At 39.7% G+C, this 26,256-nt stretch overlaps 1 protein-coding gene across 2 annotated transcripts; it reads left to right on the forward strand.

Moving 5' to 3' along the window:
- The first annotated feature begins 646 nt into the window (after positions 1 to 646).
- Positions 647 to 26,051, forward strand: hbs1l (HBS1-like translational GTPase). 2 transcript variants are annotated; one of them, XM_026194335.2, is made up of 18 exons: positions 647 to 971; positions 1,609 to 1,677; positions 1,905 to 2,036; positions 2,231 to 2,482; positions 13,962 to 14,070; positions 14,292 to 14,497; positions 15,338 to 15,503; positions 16,264 to 16,381; positions 18,532 to 18,678; positions 19,663 to 19,737; positions 19,846 to 19,963; positions 21,509 to 21,577; positions 21,694 to 21,798; positions 22,283 to 22,373; positions 22,607 to 22,715; positions 22,864 to 22,964; positions 24,770 to 24,914; positions 25,002 to 26,051. In XM_026194335.2, exons 1-18 carry the CDS (start codon positions 929 to 931, stop codon positions 25,011 to 25,013), a joined length of 2,067 nt encoding a protein of 688 aa, XP_026050120.2. In that variant the 5' UTR covers positions 647 to 928; the 3' UTR covers positions 25,014 to 26,051. The 2 variants fall into 2 exon arrangements, with proteins under 2 accessions (XP_026050120.2, XP_026050123.2); XM_026194338.2 differs by lacking the exons at positions 13,962 to 14,070; positions 14,292 to 14,497; positions 15,338 to 15,503; ... (9 more) ...; positions 24,770 to 24,914; positions 25,002 to 26,051 and adding an exon at positions 2,953 to 5,449.
- The last annotated feature ends 205 nt before the right edge of the window (positions 26,052 to 26,256 follow it).

Below are 26,256 nucleotides of genomic sequence, written 5' to 3' on the forward strand. Positions count from 1 at the left end.
TATTGTTCCTGTTAAACATAAAAAATATATAATTCAAGCACAGCCTGAGAAACGAGCATCACCACATGTGAGGCCCAGCTCTGCAAATTTTTTTTCTTCTTTCTTTTTTTCAGCCATTGCTATAGGTGCCTGATGCCTGGTGGCAAAAAGACTATAGGGCTTAAAGGAAATGCTGCATCCCCCACCCTCTTCACACCATGGACACTTAACACCTGAGAAAATCTAACACTTTACAGACTGTATTTCATACCACCTCACACCTCTCTTATTTTCCTGTGATACTCTTATCTCCGTCAGACAGAGTCCTCTCCCAGCCATTCACTTTGTTTTAAAGAGTAATTTTATTATAACTTTTCCATTTTATGGGTTGTTTTCTCTTTCTTTGCGACATAATTTATTTTCTTTCTCTATTGTGGTTTGTGTTATTTCTTATTATTTACTGTTAAACTCGAAGTGTCGTGCAATGTTTCTTTTTTTTATATATGGGGTGCAACTTATATTACTATTTTAGGCTTGCAGAACTTTACTCTGACGGATGCACAGAGTTGTAGCTGTAAATAAATCCAGTGTAATATAGGTCTGACAGCGTAAACGTTTTGAAACCCGTTGAGATCTTATGCCAACTACAAACGGAAGTTACGTCAGCGAAGAAAAAAACTTTTTATTATTATTTATTTTACTTTAATTATGCAGAAGCTCGGCGTCGATGAAATGACGTAATTACAACAAATACGTTTGTTTGTTTTTATTTTTGTGTGTGTTGTGGTTACATTTATGTATTTGCGTGACTGTCGAATCTATTGTGACCTGCCTGCTAAGGTAGGCTAGCTTCACACAGCAGCAACTGCAGGAGCTTCGCTGGGCAGTGGACACATGTCCGTGAACCGAATAACATAACAGTGGCGCCGAGAGAGGAGGCATAATCAACATGTCTCGTCATAGAAATGTTCGAGGTTACAACTACGATGAAGGTAGATGGCAAAAACGGTTCTCATTTAAATGCCGCGGCAAGGCGTCTAAGAGCTAAACCAGTTAGCTGTTTACAGCTAAGCTAAAGTTTACAGTAACTCAGTAGCTGTAGCGGCTAATGCTAGCTCGTTTAACTGGCAAGATCCCACTGTTGTCGTGTCACCTGGCACCTAGCGTATGGTAAATTGTCCCATAACGACAGTAATTACTAATACCCACGCAAACCCAACATTTTGGATTAATGTTATAGTAAAAAAAATTTGATGTGAGGTGTGTGTAACTGCTAAATTTACTAATGTTTACTCAGGTTATTGCTAGCTACTTGCCTAGCTTGCTAACTATCCAGTGTTTAGTTTGTGCCAATAACACCAGATTCCTTACTTGCTCTTCTTTACATTCAAATCTCCCAATGTTGTAAATTTGCGGAATATATCTGTAAATAAAGCTTAGAGTTAAGCGATTAGAGGAAAATCTCCAGGTTTCTAGTGTGCAGTGGCATTCATAAAGTTGCTGACAAAGCAAAGTCACAGCTGGCATAAAAGGACTTTACTGCAATTGTGTATACGACTGTTTTTGTGAGGCACAACAAAATGAGCAAAGGTATCCATCTAAGTGTTGTTTTTTTCTTCTTTTTTTCAGACTTTGAAGATGATGACATGTATGGACAGTCTGTGGAGGATGACTACTGTTGCATTTCACCAGCAACAGGTTGGTTACCATTGATGCATAGTGAAGATGGAGCAGACTAATTTGAATCTGTCTGAAGTTAAGCATACACTGCATTTTCAAATAAATAACTTTTTTTCATTACAGTCATTGATAACAATAGTTGCTTGCCTTTCCAGTTTAAGTTTGAAAATATGCAACATTAAGTAGACATCATATATGATAACGTATAATCTACTATTAAAATTAAATGGTTTTGGCTTATCTAGCAAATCAGTTCATCTACTCGCGTCAAGAAAGACATGCACCAAGGGAAGAGCCTTTAGAGGAGGAAGAATTTGAAGATGAGGCTGTCCCTGTGTCCCCTACTGTCAACCAGAATCTCAACCCTCTTGATCAAGGTAGTATTTTTGAGCACACAACTGCGTCTCAGAATATAAACATTTCTCAACTTGTTTTTTGTGTTTTTACAATTAAAGGTTCCATGCACCAGTTCATTTTGTCCTTTAAACTTTTGATGTCTTTTTTAAAATTTGTGCTTTTTGTATGGATCACAAATCTATTGTGTGTGTCCAACATTTGCTGTACTCTTTAGCCAAGCTGTATTCCTGTCTGGACCACATGCGGACTGTGCTGGGAGATGCAGTGCCGGACTCAGTCCTGACCCAGGCAGCCATAAAATGTGGATTTGACCCACAGAGGGCACTGGACGCAGTACTGTCTGAAGACACTAAAACTGCTCCAGTTACCAGAAGTACAGCTGAAGAGACTGGTACAGTAGAGCGAGCTAACCAGGACAAAGCGCCGCAACCACAAAGAACCAAACAAGAGGCTGTGGCTGACAAAGGTACACCTTGAGTGGGTCAAAATAAAATTGTTTTACTGATTAAAAACTGTTACCCCTGAGTGATTCAGTGTAGTAACACACCGGGAGGACGTTAATTTGTGGCATTTAAAGGGTTGTATAACAGATTTGGGTTTTCTGTGGAGTTTCATAGCTATGAAAAAATTTTTCTGTATAGGTGGGTGTTCCAAGATAAGTATTTCCCATTTCCTCCTCAAACGCAGTCAACATAGGTCACTGCTGCTAGTACTTCTATATAAATATGTGTCATTATTGGGTGTATGGAAGCCTAACAGACAGTAGTGTTCTTTGTTGATTTCACACAAATTTGTATAGTGATACAAATGTTTAACAAAGTGCCTTCTTTCTGTCTTTTTTTTCTCTTTTTTTACTATATGATTGATTTGACTTCTGCTCTGTGGTCCCCCCCACCCCTCCTCTTCGACAACTGCACTTGGCTTTTGTAAGGTAAGGAGCCTGCTTGTCTTCTTCTCACACAGACATGACGTCCAAGGCACATGAAGCCAACACACATGGGCACAAACATGCACATCCACATGTACCCGAACTAAAAGCACCCAGCTTATGTGACCTCTTATCTCAACCAAATGCCGGCAGCTGTGAAAAGCAGGATTTTAGCCTTAAAAACATTAGCCCAGGTGTTAGCAGTGGTGGTAGTCTGGCACAGCTCATCTCTGAGCACGAGCAAAAGAATAAGGGGTCAGTAGTAGCTGACACAAGGCAGGGCTTGGACGTTTCCTCATTCAACAAAGGACTAAACGCAACAACAACAGCATCCATTATGTCTAGTCAGAGTAGTATTTCACTGGGAGCTTTGGCATCTTTAAAGACGTTATCAGCATCACCGGCCTCTCCTCCCTCCATCCTTTCAGTTTCACTCAGTAGTCTATCGCTAAACAACCCCAAGACAGCAGCTGCAGGCTCTTCTATGGCTGCTCCTCCTGGATTTGGGAGTCTCAGCTCTGTTGTGCAGAAAAATCAGCAGTCTGTTGGGGTTGGAGGCAAAGCCATGCTGGGTGGTTCAAAGGGTAGCCCAACATTGGCCGATTTAATCCAGGAGCACTCAAATCGAAGCCCAGCTTTCAGTAACTCTCTCCTTACTCCTCAAAGCAGCATACCATCTGCAATGTTTCAGGGAATGGCTGCACCAGCACAAACACTATCCCTGTGCGAACTTGCTTCCCAGCACCAAAACAGAAAGAGTTCCCCTCAATCACAAAGCACTGAAAGACTAGCGAATGCTCTCTCCTCATCAAAAATAACTAGCATCACTCCCCCATGTCTGGCTGGCACTGTCTCATTGTCCCAGCTTGCCTCGCAGCATTACAGCAACAGTTTCTCAACTTCCCCCAAGCCTTTCAGCTCTGAATCTCCAGAAAATGCACTGAAGCAACCACCTGGTCTCTCTGAGCAGCTCTCTTTGTCACATATGGCATCTGAACACAAAAGCAAAACCTCAACCACCTCAAATGGGTCACAGTGCTCCCTCACGTCGCTCTTTTCACCAGCAAAACCAGAGAAGACTGGCATGTCAGAAGAGAGTGCTAAAGAGGGTGGTGCCAAGTGTGAACTCGACCACAGACCATACCACCAAATCTTCAGACAACCTAAACCAGGTCACACTATTGATCTGACTTCACTGATGGCCCAGTCACATGGAGAAGGTCTCCATCAGCTTGAAAGTGACCTCCCATCACCCATGTCTCCAGCTGCTTTTGCATTGGGGTTGGATGTTTCCGTTTTTGCAAAACCATCAGTGTTTGCGATTACGCTGTCTGTTCAGACTAGCAGAAGACAAAAGAGGATGAAAAATGTACTGAAGGGAAAAATAAAAGGTCAGAGGAGAGGAAGTTATTACAAGGCCTTCCTCTCTCAGTCGCAGGAGAAATCCAAACAGCAGCTTCCCACACTTTTGCCGATTGTACCTTTCCGCTTCGACACCCCTTCGCCTGATGACATCGTCCGTGCTAATCAGCGGAAAGCTTTCACCAGGTAGCCACAAGGAAAGCGCTTAATTCAGTTGCATCTACCTTGGTGCTAACTTGACTTGCTTTGAATGAGAACCCCACTTCTATCAGGGCCCTTTTGCTCTTATCACTGAACTAAACCCAGAGATGCAGCACTCAGGGTTGCACTCATTTAAGGGGAGTAAAAGAACTTTTGGGTCCAACAAAATGACATGCTGACTCTGATCACTGGTTAAAAAAATAATAGAAAGAAGATTATTCAAGCATTTATGTATTTTTTTTTTTTAAGTGAACACATACAGAACAAAGAGAAATGAATTCACTCTGGCAGCTTAACAATAATCTTAGCTAACCCAAACAAACCTTCAAAGAACAATTTAAGTATTTTAGGAACTTTTAGAAAGATCTTTGTTTCTTATTGCTGTAGTTAGCTTTCTCTCCTTCATTTTAAATGTAGTCTTATTTTTGTATGCTTCGAAGGCCAATGGCTTTTTAATTTTTTTATGATCACAGCAAAGAGAAAGTTCATGTATACTCTAGATGTGACTTTTTTCTGAGCTGCATGAACCCTCAAAAGACAAAAGAGGTTGACTTTGTTTGCAGGTGTGCTGCAGCTATTGGAATATGGATCAGTTAACCATTGTACTGGTTTACTGCTGCCTGTGTTTGAGATCATGGGTTTGACTTTTTGGTTTAGAGGACACCTGGAGATTTTCCCATGAGGGAAGAGGAACACATACGCATATGCGTACAGACACACAAAGACAAGCAAAATCTTTTAACTGTTAAATATTGAAAAACAGGTTTTTTTTGCATGAAAGCACTATATACTTTTACTGAATTAGTCAAAGTGAATGCGTTCATACTGTAGTAAAAGATTTTAATTTCGTTTTGTATACATGGGTTTAATTTACACTGGGTGTGTCTTCGCACACTGCCAAAGGTTAATTTGTCTGTTTCGAAATAAAGATGATTGACTTTATGTGCTCTGAGTGAACCTCTGTCTAGTCTTCTTCAGTTTTTGCGAATGTGCGTGTGTCAAACACGTTTTTTGGCTTGTTGTAAGGAACTAATCCTACCTAATGAATTTTAAAGTGCTCTATTTTAATGTATAATTGTATAGTAAACTGCCAGTATAGGACAATAAACAGTTGGTCATAGTGGTATCTTTACCAGTTAACAGAGCATTTGCCTGTTTTTAAAGAGACATTTTTATAAAGAAAACATTGTTTATCTGCAGTAAAGCTTCCATTTTTAAACGGTTATGCTAAAGTGTCTTGAGGCATTTCTGGTTTTGACACTCTTGTTTTTTACTCATTCATTGTTGTTTTAAGTGGGAATTCATGTTGGTAGAAGAGGAGTAAACGTCATGCAGGTGCAGAGAGTAAACTGGACCCCCGGGGTGTCTTCCAGAAAGGAGAGCCTGAGGGAGATGATAAATGATAAAGGACAGTTAGTGTTAACAATAGCAAGATAAACATTAGAGGTTAAACAGGTTTTTCAGTGTACAAAGCTTGCAGTCCTTGGAAAATGGTGTTTGGAAATAATTAGATGCCCTGGACGTGTTGTGGTCTGTTTTGTGTGAAAATGTGCAGGTCCAGAGTGTTTTTATAATGGTTTTTTTTTCAGGGAATCAAGAGATGAACAAATTGTTATTAGCAAGTGGTTTTGTCCAGCAGCTATTTGTCCTTTTTTCTCAAGGGGAGCCGCTGTGTGGGTTTGTGCAGGAAGCTGCACTCTTGGAGAAAATGTCAAGCCAAGCACATGTCGACTCTGCACAGCAGCCGATAGACTGCTGTGCCTCTTATACACCACCTACGTAGGAAAATCTGATCAAGCCTCTCAACTTTCACAGCTTTCACAAAGGCTGTGACAGATCAAATCCTCTTTGTGTCTTTACAGGCTCTGCATTTCTTGCAAGGCATACATGTTGCACAAACTATGGTTTTGAAGTGGTGCCAACTCTGGAAAATACTATTGTTCTAACAAGTGGTCAAAAATAAGCAGATGCACTTGGACTTACATGCGTCAGTATTATGTCTTTTTTGTGGTGTGTGTTCTGTTAAAGGGCAAAATGGAAAATTTTGCATTCAGAACATTTGACCTCGGTGCTGTGGTTGAATGCAAGACAAATCCTAAATGTCTTTTTAAAAAAAACCAAAAAAAAAACCATGCAGCTGGCATGCACAGTAGTTCCTCAAATTTGTTAACAGCTACACTTTCCCAGGAGTTAACATGCTAGTCCTACTACTTCCTAATACCAATCGTGCAAATATATATACTGTACTAAGTAAACATGTTACACATTTAAACGACCACATATTACTTATAAATAAAGAAATCTTTGTTAGGAATATTTGACTTACAAATCAAGGAATCTCTCTGTTCAGTATTTACTATGCAATCATTGTCACAAAATGTGATTTTGAATATGAAATTGTTTGGGTGAGTGGTTCTCATACTTTGCCTGAAAGCTGTTTAGCGGTTTCCAGTAGCTGAAAATCTTTGGAGGCACTCACTAGCTCTTTTTCTGTCCCAAATATCAGCTACTAATATGAGCTGAGACAGTAACTATAACTCTATTTTAAAGTTTTGTCAGGGTCCAGGCTGTGGTAAGATTTTATAATTAGATTTTATTTGTGTCAGGTGGAGGCCTGTGTGTATGCAGGCACGTGCAACGAACAACCTAATTGCTTGTGGTCCTGTGTGTGTGTGTGTGTGTGTGTGTGTGTGTTTTTTTTTTTTTTTTTTTTTTTTTTCCTCCCCCCCCCCCCTCGCCAAGCAGTGGAGTTGCTGTCCAGGTAACAGAGTACTCTTCGATGCATAGGCCCATATCACCAAGCCTTAGGCTACATCATTTTCTGATGTGCACATCCCAGAATTGTAACAGTAGACTTGACACAGACCTCAATAACTGTGATAGATCTGTGTGGTAATAATGTATGTTGCAAACCTAGTAAGTGGATTAGTAAGATTATAGCTCTGTAAAACACGATATAATAGGCTGTAATTATATCTCACTTCCTTATTTTGCTAATTTATAATTCTGCCAGTGTAAACAGTGTAAACATATAGTTTTTTTAAATTATACATGCGTAGACTCTGGTGCGTCTTTAGTCTTTCTATCTTCCTGCATTTCAGTAAATGTATCTTGATCACGATTTGATTTTTTTCAAGTCTGGCATTGACAGCTCAGTTTGACTCATGATGGCAGAGCAATGCAGACATACTAACTAGGGCTGTGCCATGTGGTATTGTTTTGTAATACAAGTATAATAGTAATTTATTTTTAAATTTAATGCCAGGCGTTTATGTTTCTTATTGCATCCAACCAGGGGACAAACTCGGGTATTTCTTAGAGCCACATGTGAGCTTTCGATTGAATATTTGAAAAGGAGCTGCTTCAACAACCCTCTAACAAAGAAGAGGGTTGTTGAGAAAGAAAGAAAACTGAAAGAAAACTATTCCAGCTAAAGGTGGAAGCAACAAATAAATGTGTTTCACCACTTGAGGCAGAAACAACCTGTCAAGTACAAGAAAGTTCTACAAAGGAAGAGATGCTAGCAGGGATGATTGTCCCAAATGTCAGCAAATGACTCCACCAAAAACTGCCTGAACACTTGCTAATTATGCTCCATACGACAGTAAGAGCAAACGGTGGATGGAAATTACTGATGTGGTTACACAGTGGAAAAGCAGGGCTTTAGGCAACTGGTTTAAAAGCGCAAACTGGGATACAACATCCCATGTAGAAAATATGGTTGAATTTGTTTGTGTAACAGTGCTGTGCAGCTCTTGCAGTGTGAGTTATTGTTAAAGTGTTAAGTGGTTATTTTCTACTTAAATGGTCCAGGGAAAAACCTGATAGGCTAGTTTTCTGCTTACAGTTGACTTATGCTGTGCCACTACAATTCTGTAATATCGTGATATAATTTTGAGACTATAACGTCCGCCCCTAATACTAACATGTCAGTATAAATCCAACAGCATTGCCCGCTATGGCCAGGCTTCAGTGCAATACATGGGATTGGACAGACTGTAGTATGCCTGGGCGACCTGCCTGGACATATCATTTGCCCAGACATATATTGGTAACATTCCCAAGCAACGCACCCAAGAAATCCATGCTATGTGTTGGGGGAAAAACTGGATAAAATGCCTTTCAGTGAAACAAACAGCAGCAGGGAAGTTTTTAGTCCCATCTAACTGCAGTTACCGTCAAACTACATGACCAAGTGCTTCTTTTCAAATTTTGATCTCATTTAGTTATTGCAGTTATTGTTTGCAGATGGGGAGTGTCATATAATAAATCCTTAACCCACTAATCGCCTTGCTTTAGCAGAATGCTACTTTTTATGCCAAAGTCTGCTTAGCTGCATGCTTGTTTTCCATTCAGACATGCTCTAAATTTGCAAAAATTGGGATAAAATGTGGAAAATTTATGTCTAGAAGAAGGTGTGTATTAATAATATAGCTGTTAGGCTCTTTCTATGGCAGAAAAGATTACAGTCGCCCCTGCTGTTGTTGTTGTTGGGGGTTTTTTTCATGTTGGCAAACAGTTCAGCCTTAAGTTGTGTGCAAACCCTTGCATATTATTCAGAGCATACACTTCTGTTTAACTGCTCATTAATACAAATATCTAATCAGCCAAACACATGTCATCAACTCAATGCATTTAGGTATGTAAACATGGTTAAGACAATGTGCTGAATTTCAAACTGAGCATGAGCAACTTGAAATAATCTCAGACTGGTTTCTTGAACATCAGTTTTATTTTAGCTCTAGTGGCCTCCGCAGTCAACAGATCTCACTCCAGTAGAGCACCTTTGGGATGTGGTGGATCGGGACATTCTCATCAAGGATGTTAGGATGTGGATTCAACAAATCTGCTGCAACTGTGTCACGCAAGCACCTCAATATGGACCAACATCTCTGAGGAATGTTTCCAGCACCATGTTGAATCTATGCCATTGAGAATTAAGTCAGTTCTGAAGAAAAAAGTGGGTCCAAACCAGGGTTAGCAAGGTGTACCTTGTAATAAAGTGTTGTTAAAACCATATTTAAGCAGCTTGTTATAAATGGTAAATTCAGATTTCTAGGCTCTCCCAATCACTATCAACTTTTGCTAAACTAAGACTTCTGTAGTTTTATTCTTAAAGCATTACATGTAGTGTATGACCCTTTGACCTTTTTTTGGTGGTGGGAGGGTTGTTAAGTTGTGGTTTTGGGATAACTTAACAAATGTGCATGAAAAAAGAGTCACAGTTTCTTAAAGTAGTTAAGATTTGAAATGTTTCTCCAACTAATTTTATATGAAACACTGTAGCAGAAAAATAAGTCATCCAGTGGCAATTACTCTATAATGTAAAAGTGCAGAAAAAGGTCCTGTATGCATGAGCAACATACAGATGACAGAGATCTTAATGTGTGAATATAATTATGACTCAAAATGTAGGTTTGAACAGGAATAAGGTAAAAGCTCATGTACAGTAACCCTTGAGAATGTGAGTACTTGAGTCCAGCCACAGTACAGTGTGTCATTTCAAAACCTCACTATCGTTACTATCATTACCCTGCTTGATGCATGGTGCTGTTAAAGTTGGCATAGAGACTTGTTTATTTTTCCATGCGGGTCTTTTGGCGTTCTTTCTGCAGAAGGGGCAGATGTGCAGTCATGTCTGTCATTAAAGTTCACTTCTAGATTCCTCAAACAAGAAAGCACTGAACAATAATGTCACTTAAAATAGATTGACATAGTTATTTATTTCTCCTTTTTTTTTAGACAACAGTGTAAACCACAGTGTACATTAAAGTTGTAGGTTGTCGTGCTGTAGGTCAGAGACAGTCTCTTTATAGACCTGTTTTGAACTATAAAAACACATTAGGTGAGAATTTCAAGTAGCTTCTGTGACTAAAGGTTAACTGCTGAGTAGGTGGAAGTCACAGAAGCAGATATATATATATATATATTTTATGAAATCTTCAATTGTGGTACTGACACTGTGGGTCTGTATGACTCATCGTGAAAGGGGTCAGATCCTACTCATAGCTTTTGCCTCCACCAGCAGTCTCTTTTTCATTCATGTTTCCATCTATTTTTCAAACATGAATGAAGTTTGACTCCCAGATTGTCTCATTGAGAATAGATCCACAAGTTTAGGGTAGAAGATGGACTAAATTTAAACCGAAGAACCCCATGGATTTTTATTCCAGCCTTTGTGGTTGAAATCGTGTAATTAACAATAGATTTAAACTGGTTTACATATATTCTTAATTACTAATTTCCCTTTTTTCGTTTTTTGTAACAATACAAATTAGAGATGAAACTGGCGCACATTCAGAAATGTTAGGTGACTCACTTCAAATATTCCCCTATTCCTCCCCACTCCCACCCCTGTCTCTCTTTAGATATTTTGATATAAAGTCGACACACCTTATATGTCTCGTAGGCTGTAGCGGCCTCAAGTGGTTGGTGTAGTCTTTGCCCCACCCCTCACCTTTTCTTTTGTCCGCACTGCGTTTCTGTGTTTGGACAGACAAGGGAGGGTTGATTTGCATATCCTGGGTGCACTCCCTTTATTCTGTCATGAATAAGATGACTCACTTACTCATTCAGTCACACTAAGGGTCCCCTATAATAGAGAAATCCTGGATAGAAGGATACCATGTGTTTACTTACCAGTCCAAACAAGGTAAAAGATCCTGCTCTGCGCCTCGGAGCTATATTGCGCCGAATCATTTTTCTCATGTTACCATCCTGTTTGGAAAAGTGTTGCAGTGTTTTGACAAAGCAACATGCACAGTTAATAAGGGGGTTGACATTTGCTTAAGAACTTGAAGGAGTACAGCAGAATGTTTGGTTTTTCTTTTTTCTTTTTGAAAAAAACATTAAAAAAAAAAAAAAAAAGCAAAGAACCTGTCACATACTTTAGAGCATGATGTATTTTTTTAATCACAGTGTGTATTGGTAGATTCATTAGAGTTTCCCAGTTGTCGTATCATTCTTACTTGCTCTAACGAGGCAGTGTTAGCCTTATTTCCAAAAACAGTTGTGACTCTTATGTGAAACATGAATAAGAATGAAATCAGTTGACCATAATTTGAACTACTGTCAAATTATATTAATCGATTGATTGAATGAAAAATGATCCTGGTCCAGAATCTGTATATACCATTTACAGCTGTGCAGCTAATCCAAATGCACAAACCCACCCCGTCTCTACCATCATGGTTGCTGGCCTGTTTTTTTTATATACAGACAGACTGTCAGTGGCTGTCTGTCAAGGACCCTGTCTCGGGGCCTGAAGCTCAGTATTGGTATTTGTAGATTTTACATTGTCCTCAGTACTTGGTATTCTGCATATAGACAGCAATAACATTGGGTAGGTGTACAATTTATAAAGCACTCCTGCACTACAATGCCACGCCCTTTATTGCTTAAAGATCAGAGCTATGAGGTTTACGGCCTTGCATATAGAGATTCCACTATATTTTTGATTTTATACACCAAAGAAAATGATATATAGTTTTATTTTGCACTGCTATCTCAACTATTTTGCTAACATTCATATTTTAAAAGGCAATAACATTTCCCAATTTGACCCTTAATGTTTTATCTTTGTACTAATTTCAATTAATATGTAGGTTTTTGGGTGATTTGCAATTGACTGGATTTTAGAGAGGGCTCCAACTCCTTTAGATACAGAATTGTAAGTGATTTTCAAGTTTTCAAGTGGCCTGATGTTCTGTTGACACAGGTGGTAGAAACCTCTGTGTCACTGAACAAGGACCAGAAAAGCCCCCAGCTGCACGAAGAACCAAAATTCCCCAGAGAGTACTTTTTCCATCTCATGTTGCTGCTTACTGCAGGACAGGTGAAACTGAAACAGTAGATTTCATATGACGGTGGTGTTTTTAAAATTGCTGTAATTTAATCGCAGCGGTGGTACTTTTTTGAACCTTTTTCTTTTGTCGATTAGATTTACCTGTCATTTCTTAAGTGTAGTTTTTCAGTTTTTATCTCAGTTGTTGCAAGCTCTGCTTTGGTTGTCCCCTTTTTCCACATTTAAGTAGATATGGATAAGTGTGTGGGAATCAACAGTATGCAAATGCCATTAACTTAAAAAGCCTCACTAGAGTGTGGTGAGCTGACTTGTGTTGCAATGTTTCTGAGTGAAAGGGACTTTTTCTCTAATGCAGAGCAAGTCATTCAGAGAGTGTTTGGTTAGAGAAAGTCCATTAATATTCTGTTGAATCGCACCTCTTTCCTCTCATTTTCCCTCAGGGTATTTTTTATGATGAACAAAAGGTATAAACATGCAAGGATTGACAGAGTTGTAGTGTTTTCATAAAATTCATGCTAAACAAAAGCTAGAAGATGAAGGTATATCCACTGTTTTATCACTCCAACACATTATAGAAATGCTGAAGGAATGCAGTGGGGGGTTGTGTGGGAGTTTATCCTATTTTGATACAACAAGGAAAGGAACATAAAATAAAGACTAATAGAAGTGGCAGTTTATTAGATCTTAGGCCCTTTTCACCTTGTAGCAGTTCAGGCTTTCTGTTGTGCATATATGGACATATTTTTTTAATCAGTCGTGTGTGCGTGTGTGATAATGGATGCATTCACTTTCAGTGCTGCACTTGCTGAGGTGACACCTTTTCAAAAGATTCATTCTGCGAAATGCTGTGTCACACTGATCTATTTACGTGGAGACGGGAGGCAACGGCCACTTCTGAAATTAACCCTTTCTGAACCAGGATGTCACTGCCGCGCACAGACGCACAGTGTGTGCAGTAGGCTTGGCTGTGCAGCCCAGTCTAAATGAATCAGAAACGGGTTGATATGACTGGGACCGGTGGCCATTTGGGACTGGGATGACAAAGCAGTGACCTCAACAAGTCTCACTGCTGCATAATATGAACTAGCAATCAGATAGATATGAGGCTCAAAGTGCAACTTATTGCAATCTGCACTCTTACTGCTCTCAAGAATATGCCAACGTGCAACCATAACTAGTAAAATAGTCATTACCTGAATCTGTTGGACATCACTGATGTGTGCATGGTTGTTTTAGAGTGTTGTAAAACATTATCTTCAAGCAACTTAAAGGAGTCCAGACGCTTTTCTTTGCAATCTCCTTTGACTACGATGACCTGGATGACTGAGAACCTTCACAGACAAAACATTATCTACTTAATAACACAATAAATATTGACATTATTTCTCTGGACTGGTTAGACACATTGTGAATCTGAGGTTTGAAGCTGCTCCACTCACTTACTCTGATAATTGTTGAAAGATTGAATCTTAATGTCTTTTAGTTTAGCTAATATTTCTATATTAACCTTGATCTTAGTGCATGCCCAGAAAAGTCTAGATGTAAGCAACCACAGTGGAAAAAAAACAAACGGAAAAACTTTTTCTCCTTGGAGAAAGTGTGAGTCATGGAGGCCTTTGTTTGCCTTTTTGTGTCTCTTATTTTTCTCAGCTAAAAGCAGAGATGCTTCTCACAATAAACTGGACTCTGAAGTTTTACCAAAAGTGGCCCGCATGACCGTCTCTGGAAAGAAGCAGACTATGGGTTTTGATGTTCCAAGGTAACTTAACCCTTCCCCTGTTGTCATGTTCAGATTGTTCTCTTAAAACAGTAAAAAAAAAAAGTTATTTGACTGTGATTTAAGCCTTTAGCAAAATTGTGGTTTAATTTAAAGCAAAAGCTAAAGACTGATCTGTTTGGTTAGAAGGAGATTAGAGCTTGCGAGACATAATTTTCAGTTGTTGCAAAGAAGCGTATTCACACTTCAATTTCTCTTCTCAGTACAGGGGAGAACGGTGTTGTCGTCACAGCTACAGAAGCTGCCTCCAAACGCCCTGAGACTCCATCTAAAGGGTCCAATGGGGACGAGCCCGTGACCGGTCCCACCCTGAGCCGTTCATCTGGGAAGGCACGGCAGGCCATCAATATCAAAGCTGAGCTGGAGAAGAGACAAGGGGGCAAGCCTCTGTTAAATTTGGTAGTTATAGGTAGGCTGAATATACTAATATTAATGCTCCACCTTTATGAACTATTTTGTGCACCACTCAGTTAAATAGTACTTTAACATTTAACGCTTTGGGGTATTTTGAATGCATGCAAATCCAAGTTATACGTTAAAAGAAGAGAAAGATCAGCAGTCACAGTGCTTCGAAATTTGGGAGTATACCCAAAAGTATGCTGAGTGGGAGTTCCTTTTTTTTTGTTTTTTTAAATCGGGCACTTCTTGCAGAGTTGGTTTTTCCCCTCATATTCTAGAACCTGTGTTCAGTGCCTTGATATTTCGATTTACAGTTGGGCAGTTAATCATATTGAAGATCTCTTCTTTCTGCCCTTGTTTGGTTGGCTGTGCCTATGTCACCGTTGAATGTAGTAAATGAGTCGAGCTTCAGACCAGCTCAGTTGCTCAATCATTATTTCTCATTCTCAGTTACAGCAGAAAAAGTGACTTGGTAGTTTCAGAAGTGCAGATGATTCTAGTTTCCCACAGCCTATGAAACCTTTCGTTTTACCACGATACCCCCCTCCTCCCCCCCCCCAGAACCTTCGATCCTTCTTCCCATTTCTTTCTACCCCCCTTGCCACTTGTGCAATTCTACTTATTTCCTTCTCCAATCTGTGGCTTCCCTTTGCTGTTTTATCATTTTCAGTCCTCCCACCTGTCTTATCATTCTTTGCACATTCTTCCTCTTTTCCTTATCTGTCTATCCCTCCCTCCATTCCTCGTCAGAGTCCTTTAACACTCCCCGCCCTTAGAGCCTATTTTCTTTTTGAATGACTTTCTCCCTCAACTCGGCGCTATGATTACAGTGCTAGTCCTCTCTCTACAGGTCACGTGGATGCGGGTAAGAGCACACTGATGGGCCACCTGCTATATCTGCTCGGCAATGTCAACAAACGCACCATGCATAAGTACGAGCAGGAGTCGAAAAAGGCAGGAAAAGCCTCCTTCGCCTATGCTTGGGTTCTGGATGAAACGGGCGAGGAGAGAGACAGGTATATATTGACTATGAAAGTGCGCACAAAGTGAAAGATGCGTGCACAGTTATTACATAATAATCAGCAAATTTATATTTGCAGAGAAAATGTGCATTTATTGTTTTTAAGGACATATTTTTATTACATAACATTATATTTATTACTCCAAAAAATGTTTGCCTATATATGCATGCATTCCAAGTTGAGGGTAAAATCAGATTTATTAGCTCACAGGTAACTACTGTTATGCTAAAAGATGTGAGATTCAACTTGGAATCTTTTTTTGCTCAAGCTTCTTTAGATTAGAAAAGCCTTGTTGAGTTATCGATGCAGTCGGTCAGTTTTGCTCTGGATGGATGAAAAGGGTTAATTTGTTACAAGAAAGCTGTTTTTCCTACGTGACATGGGATTTTTATTTCGTACAAAAGGCATTTATCATGGAAAAAAAAAATAGTGTTAAAAAATCTGTCCCTGGTTGCACTCTGTTGTTATTATCAGAGTGAAACGGAAGCGAAATACTGCAGAAACAGAAAGTGACATGGGTGGGAATCCATATTCAACTTATCACTAAGTTCTGAAGCAGATGCGTAATACTTACGAGCCTCGCCCACCAGACGTGCAGTTACACAGGAAATGACCAGGACTTTAAATCTGGATTCCCTTATAAGGCCTTCCAGACACTTTAGCACGCTATTAACATCTAGAATTTTCTCATATCCAAGTGTATCAAATGGTTAAAAAATGAATTGTTGGCTTTTACCCCCTTTTTGTGCTTCAGAGGTGTTACAATGGATGTGGGCATGACAAAGTTTGAGACAAACTCTAAAGTGGTGACACTGATGGATGCACCAGGACACAAAGACTTCATCCCCAACATGATCACAGGAGCTGCACAGGTATAACATGAAAAGCTCTTCACACAGCCTGATCAGTGCATGTAAATCAAGGCTGTGAGTGAGATGTTGCTAGATGTTGGTGGGCTGCGCATTTACAGTTTACGAATGATCGAAATGGACGTGCCTGATGAAATTTAAGTGCTGCAAAAATACAAAATCAGACCTCATAAGAAGAGGTTACAGATGAATATGAATGAGTGTAAGTAACGAAGTTAGAAAGCTACATCTATGTACAGGTTAGTAATCAGAAACTGAAAAGTGGCTTGAATGCATCTATAATTTATGAGATGAATAATAAATATAATGTAATAATAATGAAGGGGATACAGTTTGAAAAATACCTATTTCAGTAACCTATGTGCTCAGTAACCTATTTCTGAAAAATAGATTGCTGTTTATCAAATCTTCTGCTGTACTCTACTCAATCCATTGGTTAGCTGCAAATATGACTCAACCATTTAAACAATTCTAACCGATCCTAAAACATTTTTCTGACTTTGAAAACTTCTCGATTAAAATGGCCGCTTTCCCTCCTTCCGCACCCTGACATCTTGAAATAACTTCGGTGGTTTTGGGTGTTGGTATCGCAAGGTGTTTTTGCAGGCATGGGTGTGCTTGTCTGTGTCTGCTTTGGGGAGCTCGTGTAATTTCTCTTTTACCATATGACTGTCCTCACATTTACCTCTTCATGTAGTGACTAAGGAGTTTCTGCTGTAAGCAAATCAAGGTGACAGTGTGTCATGTACTTAGGAGGATATTTTCAATGTATTTTCTCCAGTAGAACATGAATTTCTAAGTCAAAATGAATAGAAAGCCACCTGCTTATACTTGTATATAGTATAAAAGTATAAAATATTTTGTCATGAAACACTTGGGGCATTCATTATGACCAATGTCAGTAATAGGGTTTCCCCCGTCAGTCAGCTGATTTAATTATTTTTATTTAATGTGCTTTAGCTATAAATTTGGCTTTCAGGGCATGCTCTCTTTGCAATTTCTTTCTTGTCTCTTCAACTTTTGACTGTTTTTCTTTTTGCATAAGATACTGTGCCATTTTTACTTAGTTTACTAAAGTTTAGAGGAGAGCATCCAGTTGCTGTGACGCATGTATTCAGTGCAGTATCTTAACGCTGGCCTACACTCGACATGAATTGTCCAAACTGTAATGTAGAACATGGCTTCATTTAATGTTAAAACAAAGAAATGGTAACACAGGAGGAGGCACGGCTAGAAGATGAGCCAGCAGGCAAAAATCTAAATTTTCACACAGTGTAAGTAACTCAGCACTCACCTATCCCAGTGGTGACATTAAAAGGTTTACACAACATGCATTCATGCAGTTCTCTAAAGTGATTTTCTCAGGAAGTGCATATAAACATCAAGGGTTAAGTCTGTGCACTTTTGCTACTGAATCTTTGATACATCCCTTGATATACATGCTCAAAACTGATTACAGGAAAAAAAATGTGGTGAACAAAAACAAGATTTTGGCTTTAGATTGTGATGCGTGGAGTGGGTGGAAAGCTGATGTAATTGCAGTTTTTCACAGGTTAAATGTGTTTTCCAACACTGAGAAATTTCCTGGGCCTATGTTTTGATGCTGTAAAAACTCAAAAAATGCTGAAAGAAAAAATAACAACAGAAAGTAAAAAACGGAAAATTTCATTCTTTCACTAACTTGGAAAATATTCATTGCGTGACGATAAAATTTTACATGCGATAATCAAATATTCTAAAAATAATTGTACTAAACCCCCCATCAGTGCTCTGTTCTGTATTGGCTCCCTGCTTCTCACTTTCCATGTGTGTTTTTTGTGTATGTGGAAGGGCAGGGAGGGATCAGAGAAGAGCCATGACTCCAAATATAAATTACTACAAGCAACAACAAAAAGAGCCCCTAAGACTTGAGGGTAGTTTATGCACAATATATAAGCAGGACCTGTTCTGAAAGCATCAGTGCTGCTCATGTTAAAATCTGATAGCATTGCAAATGCTTTCTAAATGTGGAAACATTAGCAGTGGTTTATAAAGTTACAAACAGAATATGTTTTGGAAAATTTACAGTGTGTGGTTTTTATTTTTAAGTCTGCCTCTGCAGAAACGTATGCATGCCAATCTCAACACCCCTTCGCCTTACTCTCTCTCTCCAGGCTGATGTGGCGGTGCTCGTGGTGGATGCCAGCAGAGGAGAGTTTGAGGCGGGCTTCGAGGCTGGTGGTCAGACCAGAGAGCATGCCTTGCTGGTGCGTTCGCTGGGTGTCACTCAGCTGGCTGTAGCTGTCAACAAGATGGACCAGGTCAGACCTTCTGCACTAAAACGAAGCACTGTGGAGGCATTTTTAAGACCAACTGTTTTTTACAGCTGAACAATATGAGTGGCAGTCTGTTTGTTTTAAACAAATAAGCACACAGTCCTGCAGGTATGTTTAAAAATTAACGTTGAAAAGAATCTTCAGCTTGTCCACCGTTGGGTGAATCCAGCAAATCCTTCTAAGGTATCTTTTTTCTTTGTTGCAAAAGGTGTGCCCAGAATCTCCCTTTTCTGTTCAAGAACAACATTGTGGAGAAGTTCAGATTATAGGAAACGATAAGGGAAAGAGCAGGCCTGTTGTGTATAGATGGACAAATCAAAGAGTCGATTGGTCAGAATAACTGCAGAAGCACGGTCATCATTGCTGTAGTTACCAGGAAACTCGAAGTTGGTGTCATGACTATAATTATTCTGCAGTTTTGAAGATCATTGTGAAAGTTGACACTGCACATTTCAGTGCAACTAAAAAATCTAATCTATCAAGAAAAGGCCTGGTAACAGGCCTCGTAGATTGAAATATGGTGGTGTGATGTTCAGTAAGCATTACATGCAAATATATTTAAAGAAATGTAATATCTGGCATCTGAAGGAATTTTAGAAAAGTGGGTTGATATTTTAGCCTGTCACTGTTGTACTAGTACTGCCCAGCTTCAGCTTCAGGTGGTATATCTACCCTGTGAGACTGCGGGTGTACTTGGTTGACACCATATGCAGGACTGCATAGACAGCACTGCAGTCTAAAAGAAGTTAAATTTTTATATATATACACACCTTCTGAATGTTGAAGACCTTAACAGGAGAGAATAAGGCCTTAAGAAACTGTGTGTATGTGTGTGAGATTGTGTTTTTGTTTTTGTTTCCTATAATCACTGGCATGTTGGTGACACATTTCCATATCAAAGCAGTGCTGAAGGGGAAACTCTGTTTCTTTGTGTTTTTCCTTTTTCCTGTATGTTCGTTTACACATCAGGTAAACTGGCAACAGGAGCGCTTCCAAGAAATCATCTCGAAACTTGGCCATTTTCTCAAGCAGGCAGGATTCAAGGTGAGCTGGCACGAAGTCTGAGGACATAGCTCTGCATCTGTATAATATTTTGGCTGTGAGTAAATATTTGCTCTCTCTCTTTGATTCCGTGTTTATCTGCTTTTCCAGGAGTCTGATGTTTTCTACATCCCCACCAGCGGCCTGTCAGGAGAAAACCTTGCCACCAGGAGCTCAGTGTCACAGCTCACCTCTTGGTACTCTGGGCCGAGCCTGCTGGAGCAGATTGGTAATACACTGTGGCACGTCTCGAGCTGCCGAAAGCGCTTATTACCTTTTGACTCAAGCTACATTTTCACTCTCTACTTTTCTAAATGTGTGATCTGACGTGATGAGTCACGAGTTTTGTTTCCTAAGAAGGTTGACTGCACTACCTATGCCCAGCTATAGTTATAGAGCAGGATTAAATATTTCAAAAACTTTATATAAATTGGAACATAAGTCAGTAGACTAAACTCTTGATGTAGCTGTCTTTATGTAAATCTAAATATATTGCCGTTTCTCTTAAATCTGTTAAATTCTGGAGTGCCTGTGTGTTTGCAGCACTTATATTTTTGTCAAAAGAAGTTCACCCCTTTGCAGTTCTGCTCTCACTGTTCTTGAAGGTATGCAGAAAGAAGAATTAGTCATATGTAGATCATCAAGTTTGACAGCTTGAAATTCATCTTGCTGTTAACTAATGCAAGGAAAACCCTATAATCACATTAAGAGCTGCAGGTATTTACTGTAAGTTGTTTATTTCCATATGCCTCAGTCACACAGGTCTATAGAGTGGTCCTGTGAGCCACAGGGAACAATCTGTTTTACCCAACCAGTTGGCCAATAGTTGCTAGAAGTTGCTAGGTGCCTTACTAAAACCCCCTTCTAATTGCTTTGAATGCTTTGATTGCTAAGAGATTGCCACGCTTGCCCATAATTTGCATGGAAGACGCAGACTCAAGTACTCCCACCTACACCGACTGTGGAGACTGTTTGTCTTTGAATTAAAAGCTGTGCCTTCCTGCTGCACTAACTTTTACTTTGACTGTGAATCTTTTCTGTTCCTGGTTTTCATCACTTTTTAAACTTATATATCACTTGGTGTTTGGTTTGCGAATGGTTGCAGGCAAGTTGACATCTTCCATGCAAACTATAGGCAAGAGTGGCAATCTGCCAGCAGCCGGAGATAAAAGGTTTATAGTGTAGTGGTGGTTCATTAAACTTACAAGTGAAAGATCTCTGGTTCAGTCCCGGGAAGGTCAGCTGGTGTGAGCTGAAAATTTCTTTTTTCTTTAAACAATAAAATTGACTAAATATTTGATTACATTTATTATATTTAATTATTGAATGACTCAAACTTCCTTTCTTTGGGTTGGCATGAGTGTTAAAACACCAGATGGAAAACCTAAGACGCTTCGCAGCATCGAGTTAGATTTAATGATTTTAGCACTGAATGTGGATAATCTAACCAGCTTTACACGATGCAGCTGCAGCAGTGTGTTTTTGTGCAACCTTTTTTCTTGAAATGAAAGCTACAGAATCCATGCATTCTGACTGTAAGCTTGCTGCAATAGACGTGACTTACTTGAAAATGATTCACGCAACACCGCCTGACATGTGAAGTTTAGCTTCCATAGAACTGACATCTATTTCAAAACATTCAACATCCAGTCTCAGTCTGCTTACAGAGAACATGATTCACCGCCAATGGTCACTGGACAGCTCATGTTATTTACCAGCATTTTACCGCTACTTATTGTTTACTTCCTCTTTGTTGTTTTTTTCCCCTCTGAAGATGCTTTCAAGGCCCCTCAGAGGTCTGTAGACAAACCTTTCAGATTGTGCGTCTCCGATGTCTTTAAAGGTAACGTTAAATATGGAAATGGGCCCTTGATGTCTATTTTCTTAATGTCTGTTTTCATTTCTCCAATTTGTGTTTGATTGCTGAGATTTTGCTGACGTTGGATTTTCTCTTCCCAGACCAGGGTTCAGGCTTCTGTGTTACAGGAAAGATCGAGGCTGGTTATATTCAAACTGGAGACAAAATACTGGCAATGCCTCCAAATGAAACCTGCACTGTCAAAGGTATGCACTCATGTGCTTTTTTTCCTCCCCTCCCGGTCTTTGTTAAATGAAATGTCATCAGGGTGGGCTGAAAAATAAAAACCTTATATGGCTCGGTTTTTAGTATCTGTACTAAAAACTATCAAATGAGACCTCAATTATTTTTTATCTCAAAGTCTGTTAGTCATGGTTTGACATTAATACAACAAAGCATCACTCAACACCCACTGCACAGGTGGAAAGTTTATTTTTGGCAGCCATATAGTGAATTTCTGTAAACCTGAAGGGAAACAGATTGATAGCATCTCACAAAAACAATAGTTTGATATTAATAAGAAGTAGAAAAACACGCGTACATTATGCAAAATCACAAAGAAAACAAATGTAAGCCTGATGTCTGCTTACATGTGGACCTTTTTTGTGTGCATCTGCTGGTGTGGATGAGTGGTAAACACTGCCACCTTAAGGCAAGTTGGGGAACAACACTGTGCTCTTTGCACTGCAGGAATTACTCTACACGATGAGGCTCTGGACTGGGCTGCAGCAGGAGACCACGTCAGCCTGACACTCACTGGCATGGACATCATTAAGATCAAGTAAAGAATTAATTGCTAAGGATGTGTTAATATAAAACTGAATGAGTATTTTTAAATATTTCTTAACAACGGAAATTTATAATTTATATTTTGCAGTACATATAAGTATTGAGGTCTGGTTTACAGTGTTTTGATTAAATACAGACTTCGTTTATTTTGCTTGTAGGGTGTTTTTTTTTAAATTTTTATTGTACTTTATTTTTCAAACATATTTTCTGGCTGCTTCCTTCCAGTATGGGCTGTGTGTTCTGTGATCCCAAAGAACCTATTCGAGTTTGCACTCGATTCAGAGCTCGAGTCCTCATTTTCAATATCGAGATCCCCATCACACAAGGCTTTCCAGTAAGTGCCAACAAAGCTCTGCTTTTACACACCTAAACAATTCTGCCAAGATTTTAGTGATGACAATTGCATAATTATGTTATGTGAAACGACTCTTTGCACAGTTGTATGTGCTTTAACTTTAGAAATGTGTGCACGCTTGGTGTAGGTACTGTTGCACTACCAGACAGTCAGCGAACCGGCCACCATAAGGAAGTTAATTAGTGTTCTACACAAGAGCAGCGGCGAGGTCCTGAAGAAGAAACCAAAGTGAGTTTGGAAAAGGATTTATCATCATTTTCTATCCAATTATGCACGCCAGCATTTTTGTTTCTGTTTATTGTGTTGTTAGGAGTGTTTTTTATTATTTGCTTTGTTTATGGTAGCGCTGAAGCTTTTCTCTGAACTTGGAAACAATGAATAGCCTTCAAAATAAAATGTTCAAGGTACTGCCTTCCAGCGCCTTAATGTCAATGTGTGGGAAGTGTGGTTAGTTAAGTAGGACATTTCTTTTTCCTAAACAAAACTTTACACGAACAGTAGTTTGGATATTTACTGTAGATGCACATACACTGCTCAAAAAAAAAAAGATCATCACAACATAACACGAAGCATCATTTTTAGCTGCTTTGGCGTAAATGAAAGTGAGAAGTGTTCAACTGGAGCGGAAACGACAAAACTGCCCCCAGAAAGGAGGTTTTGCAGGTGGTGGCCATAGATCATTGCTCTTGCCTGACCCCTCATGACTGATTTTTTTTTTTTCTTTTTTTCTTTTAGTTGTGCCTCATGCTAGCTCGCCCAGGTTGGCACAGTCTCAATAGTGTGGAGGAGATGCTAGGCAACGGGCAGTTTTACAAAGAAGGCTGGACAGGCCGTTGAAAGGCCTTAACCCAGCAGAAAGTCTGGTATGAGGGGGAACAGGAGGAGGAGCGCTGCCAGAGTCCTAAAAAAAACTCATGTGCAGTTTTTTTTATCACAGACTCCATGAAGGTGGCATGGAGGGCATCCTGTAGTAGGACCTATGCTCATAGCTCTGTTGCCTCTCCAGTGCACCTGTTGTCATTTTCATTTATGCCAGAGCAGATGGAATTGATGCAAAATGGTTTATGCTTCCTAACATCTGGACGTTGAGTTTTCAGTGCGAGAAACATTTCACCAATCATCCAAGTGACTTCTTTTGTCTCAGCTGACAGCAGGATTCCCCAACTTTATTAAGTCGACTTGTACCACAAGCCATCACATATAAATCAGTATTTAAGGTTTGATTCTCATCATCCACTGGAGCACAAACTGGGTGTTATCAGGATGCTACTACACAGAGCGAACACAATCCCCAGAGACACTGTGCAAAGCGAAGCAGACGAACATCATATCAAAAAGCCCAGAGTAAATGTGGTTATCCCAGCTGGACATTTGACAAAACTGGGAAAGGCTTTCAAAGCCCACCACAAGGATCAGGCTCCCAGCTGCAAACTGAGGAATATAGTGTACGCTGTTAACTGCCAGGAGGATTGCTGTGTGTATATATATATATCAGGGAAAACAAGTCCTAAGCAGACCTACAGGCCAGTGGACATTGTTTCAATGATGAGCATGTACACATCCTGGACAGGGGCGAACGCTGGTTTGAGCGGGGAGTCAAAGAGGCCATTTACGTGAAAAGGAGCCATCTCTGAATCGAGGAGGCGGCCTAAGGGTACATATTTCACCATCTTACAATGCTGTGATCGCAGCCATTCCCCAACTCTCTGTGATTAATACCGGTGGCTATTGGTCAGTGGTCATGACAATTTGCATATTAATGATCATGAAACTGACCTCATGGCCCATTGTTAGTCATTATTAGTCAGTAGTTCTACTTTCAGTCATTATGCAAATATGCTGTTTATGATGTTGGGAAACCTGAAGTCAGCCGAGACTGAAGAAGTCAGTCAGATGAGTGACAAAACATTTCTCCACTGAAAATGCCACCACAAGATGGCATCATATTAACCCCTTTTTCGCCATAAAGTCAACTTCTTGTTAGAATATTCAAATTCATGTCATGCTGCTTCTTGCGTGTCTCTTCTGTTGAGGTGTTTGAGTAAGGGCATGAATGCCATCGTGGAGATCCAGACCCAGAGGCCCGTGTCATTAGAGCTGTACAAAGACTATAAGGAGCTGGGCCGCTTCATGCTGCGATATGTTGGCTCCACCATCGCCGCGGGGGTTGTCACTGAGGTAATGAGTTGGATCCTGTGGCAAAATAGTCCCACTTCCCCCGTTTAATAAAGTACTCTTACGCCATTTAATTTTTCTTTCCTGCAGATCAAAGAATGAAGACCATTTCCGCCGACACAGAGCCAGCTAGCCTGACCTTGCTCTGGAGACTGCATGCAGCCAGAGACAAAATGCAATTCAGAGAGATCAAAGAAACGCCGCTCATGGAGTCAGAGCGTCTTATTCATCCATCCATTTATCCAATCAGTGTAGCAGCTACTCCACCTGTCTGCCCTGAACATCACTAACTGCATAGATACCAAGTGTGTGGCAAGATGTCACAAAATAAACTCCCAATGCATCCGCCAGCTCTCACATCTCAACTCTGTGTTGCTGAGCGTCCTCCTCAGTCATACAGGCGCACTACCCAGCTCCTGCTCACTCCACCTTTATCTGACAGTAAAGCCTGTTGCTCTTAAATTGATTCCACTTGATTAAACCAATGTTTTCTTTAGACTCTGAAAGACCGATCCTACCCTGCAGAGCATCTCACAGTGATGGGTTTAACTATGTTCTTTTTGAAGGAGCTGTAATAAATCGGATAACACTGACTTTTATTTAAGGAGTGAAAGAACAAGTCCATGTTTTTCCCCTCTCTGCTTCTATGCATGAGGGGTCAGCACTGGGTTTACACTGCCCCGTTTTCCTTGATGAGGCTTTTCTAATCAAAACTAAAATTAACTATTGTAACTAATGTTACGTTATGTGGGACTCTAAAGGGCAAAATAGTATCTTTTTTTTTAAAACTAGAACTATTTTTTATTTTATTTTAATTTCAATAACCGAAGGGATGAAGTTTAATGCATTCAAATGTTTACTCTAACCAGGGTGGAGTAGTTTAAGAACAAAAAAGTGAAAATTATCATTTCTACTTGGAGAAGGCATTTCTCATTTATGGTGAAACAATAATAGAGTTATTACTGATTTTCTTCTGCAAATCAGCAGAAAGATGTTGTTTGAAGACCTGGTTTGATTACCCTCTTTATTTCTTTTTCTTTTTTTAAACAAAGGCTCATCTGAGTGCAGTTTGGGGTTCAAAGAGTTGTATCATTTCTGTGCAAAAAAAGAAAGAAGAAAAAATGAACATGACATCAGCAACTTGTGGTTTGAGTTTTGATTTCTGCATCTGAGAAAATCCTTTCATCTAGTGACTCTTCGTTATTATAATCCCATAAGCCAAGAAAAACAAACCTTTCTGGAAGGGCCATCTTCAGTAAAAGTGTTGCATGTGAAGTTGAACAAAGCTTGGCTTTTGTCCTGACAGTCTCACAGCTAGAATGTAAATGCCGGCTTAATAATATGA

This window comes from Astatotilapia calliptera, chromosome 15, assembly GCF_964374335.1.
Source record: "Astatotilapia calliptera chromosome 15, fAstCal68.1, whole genome shotgun sequence".
Lineage (NCBI taxonomy): Eukaryota > Metazoa > Chordata > Actinopteri > Cichliformes > Cichlidae > Astatotilapia > Astatotilapia calliptera.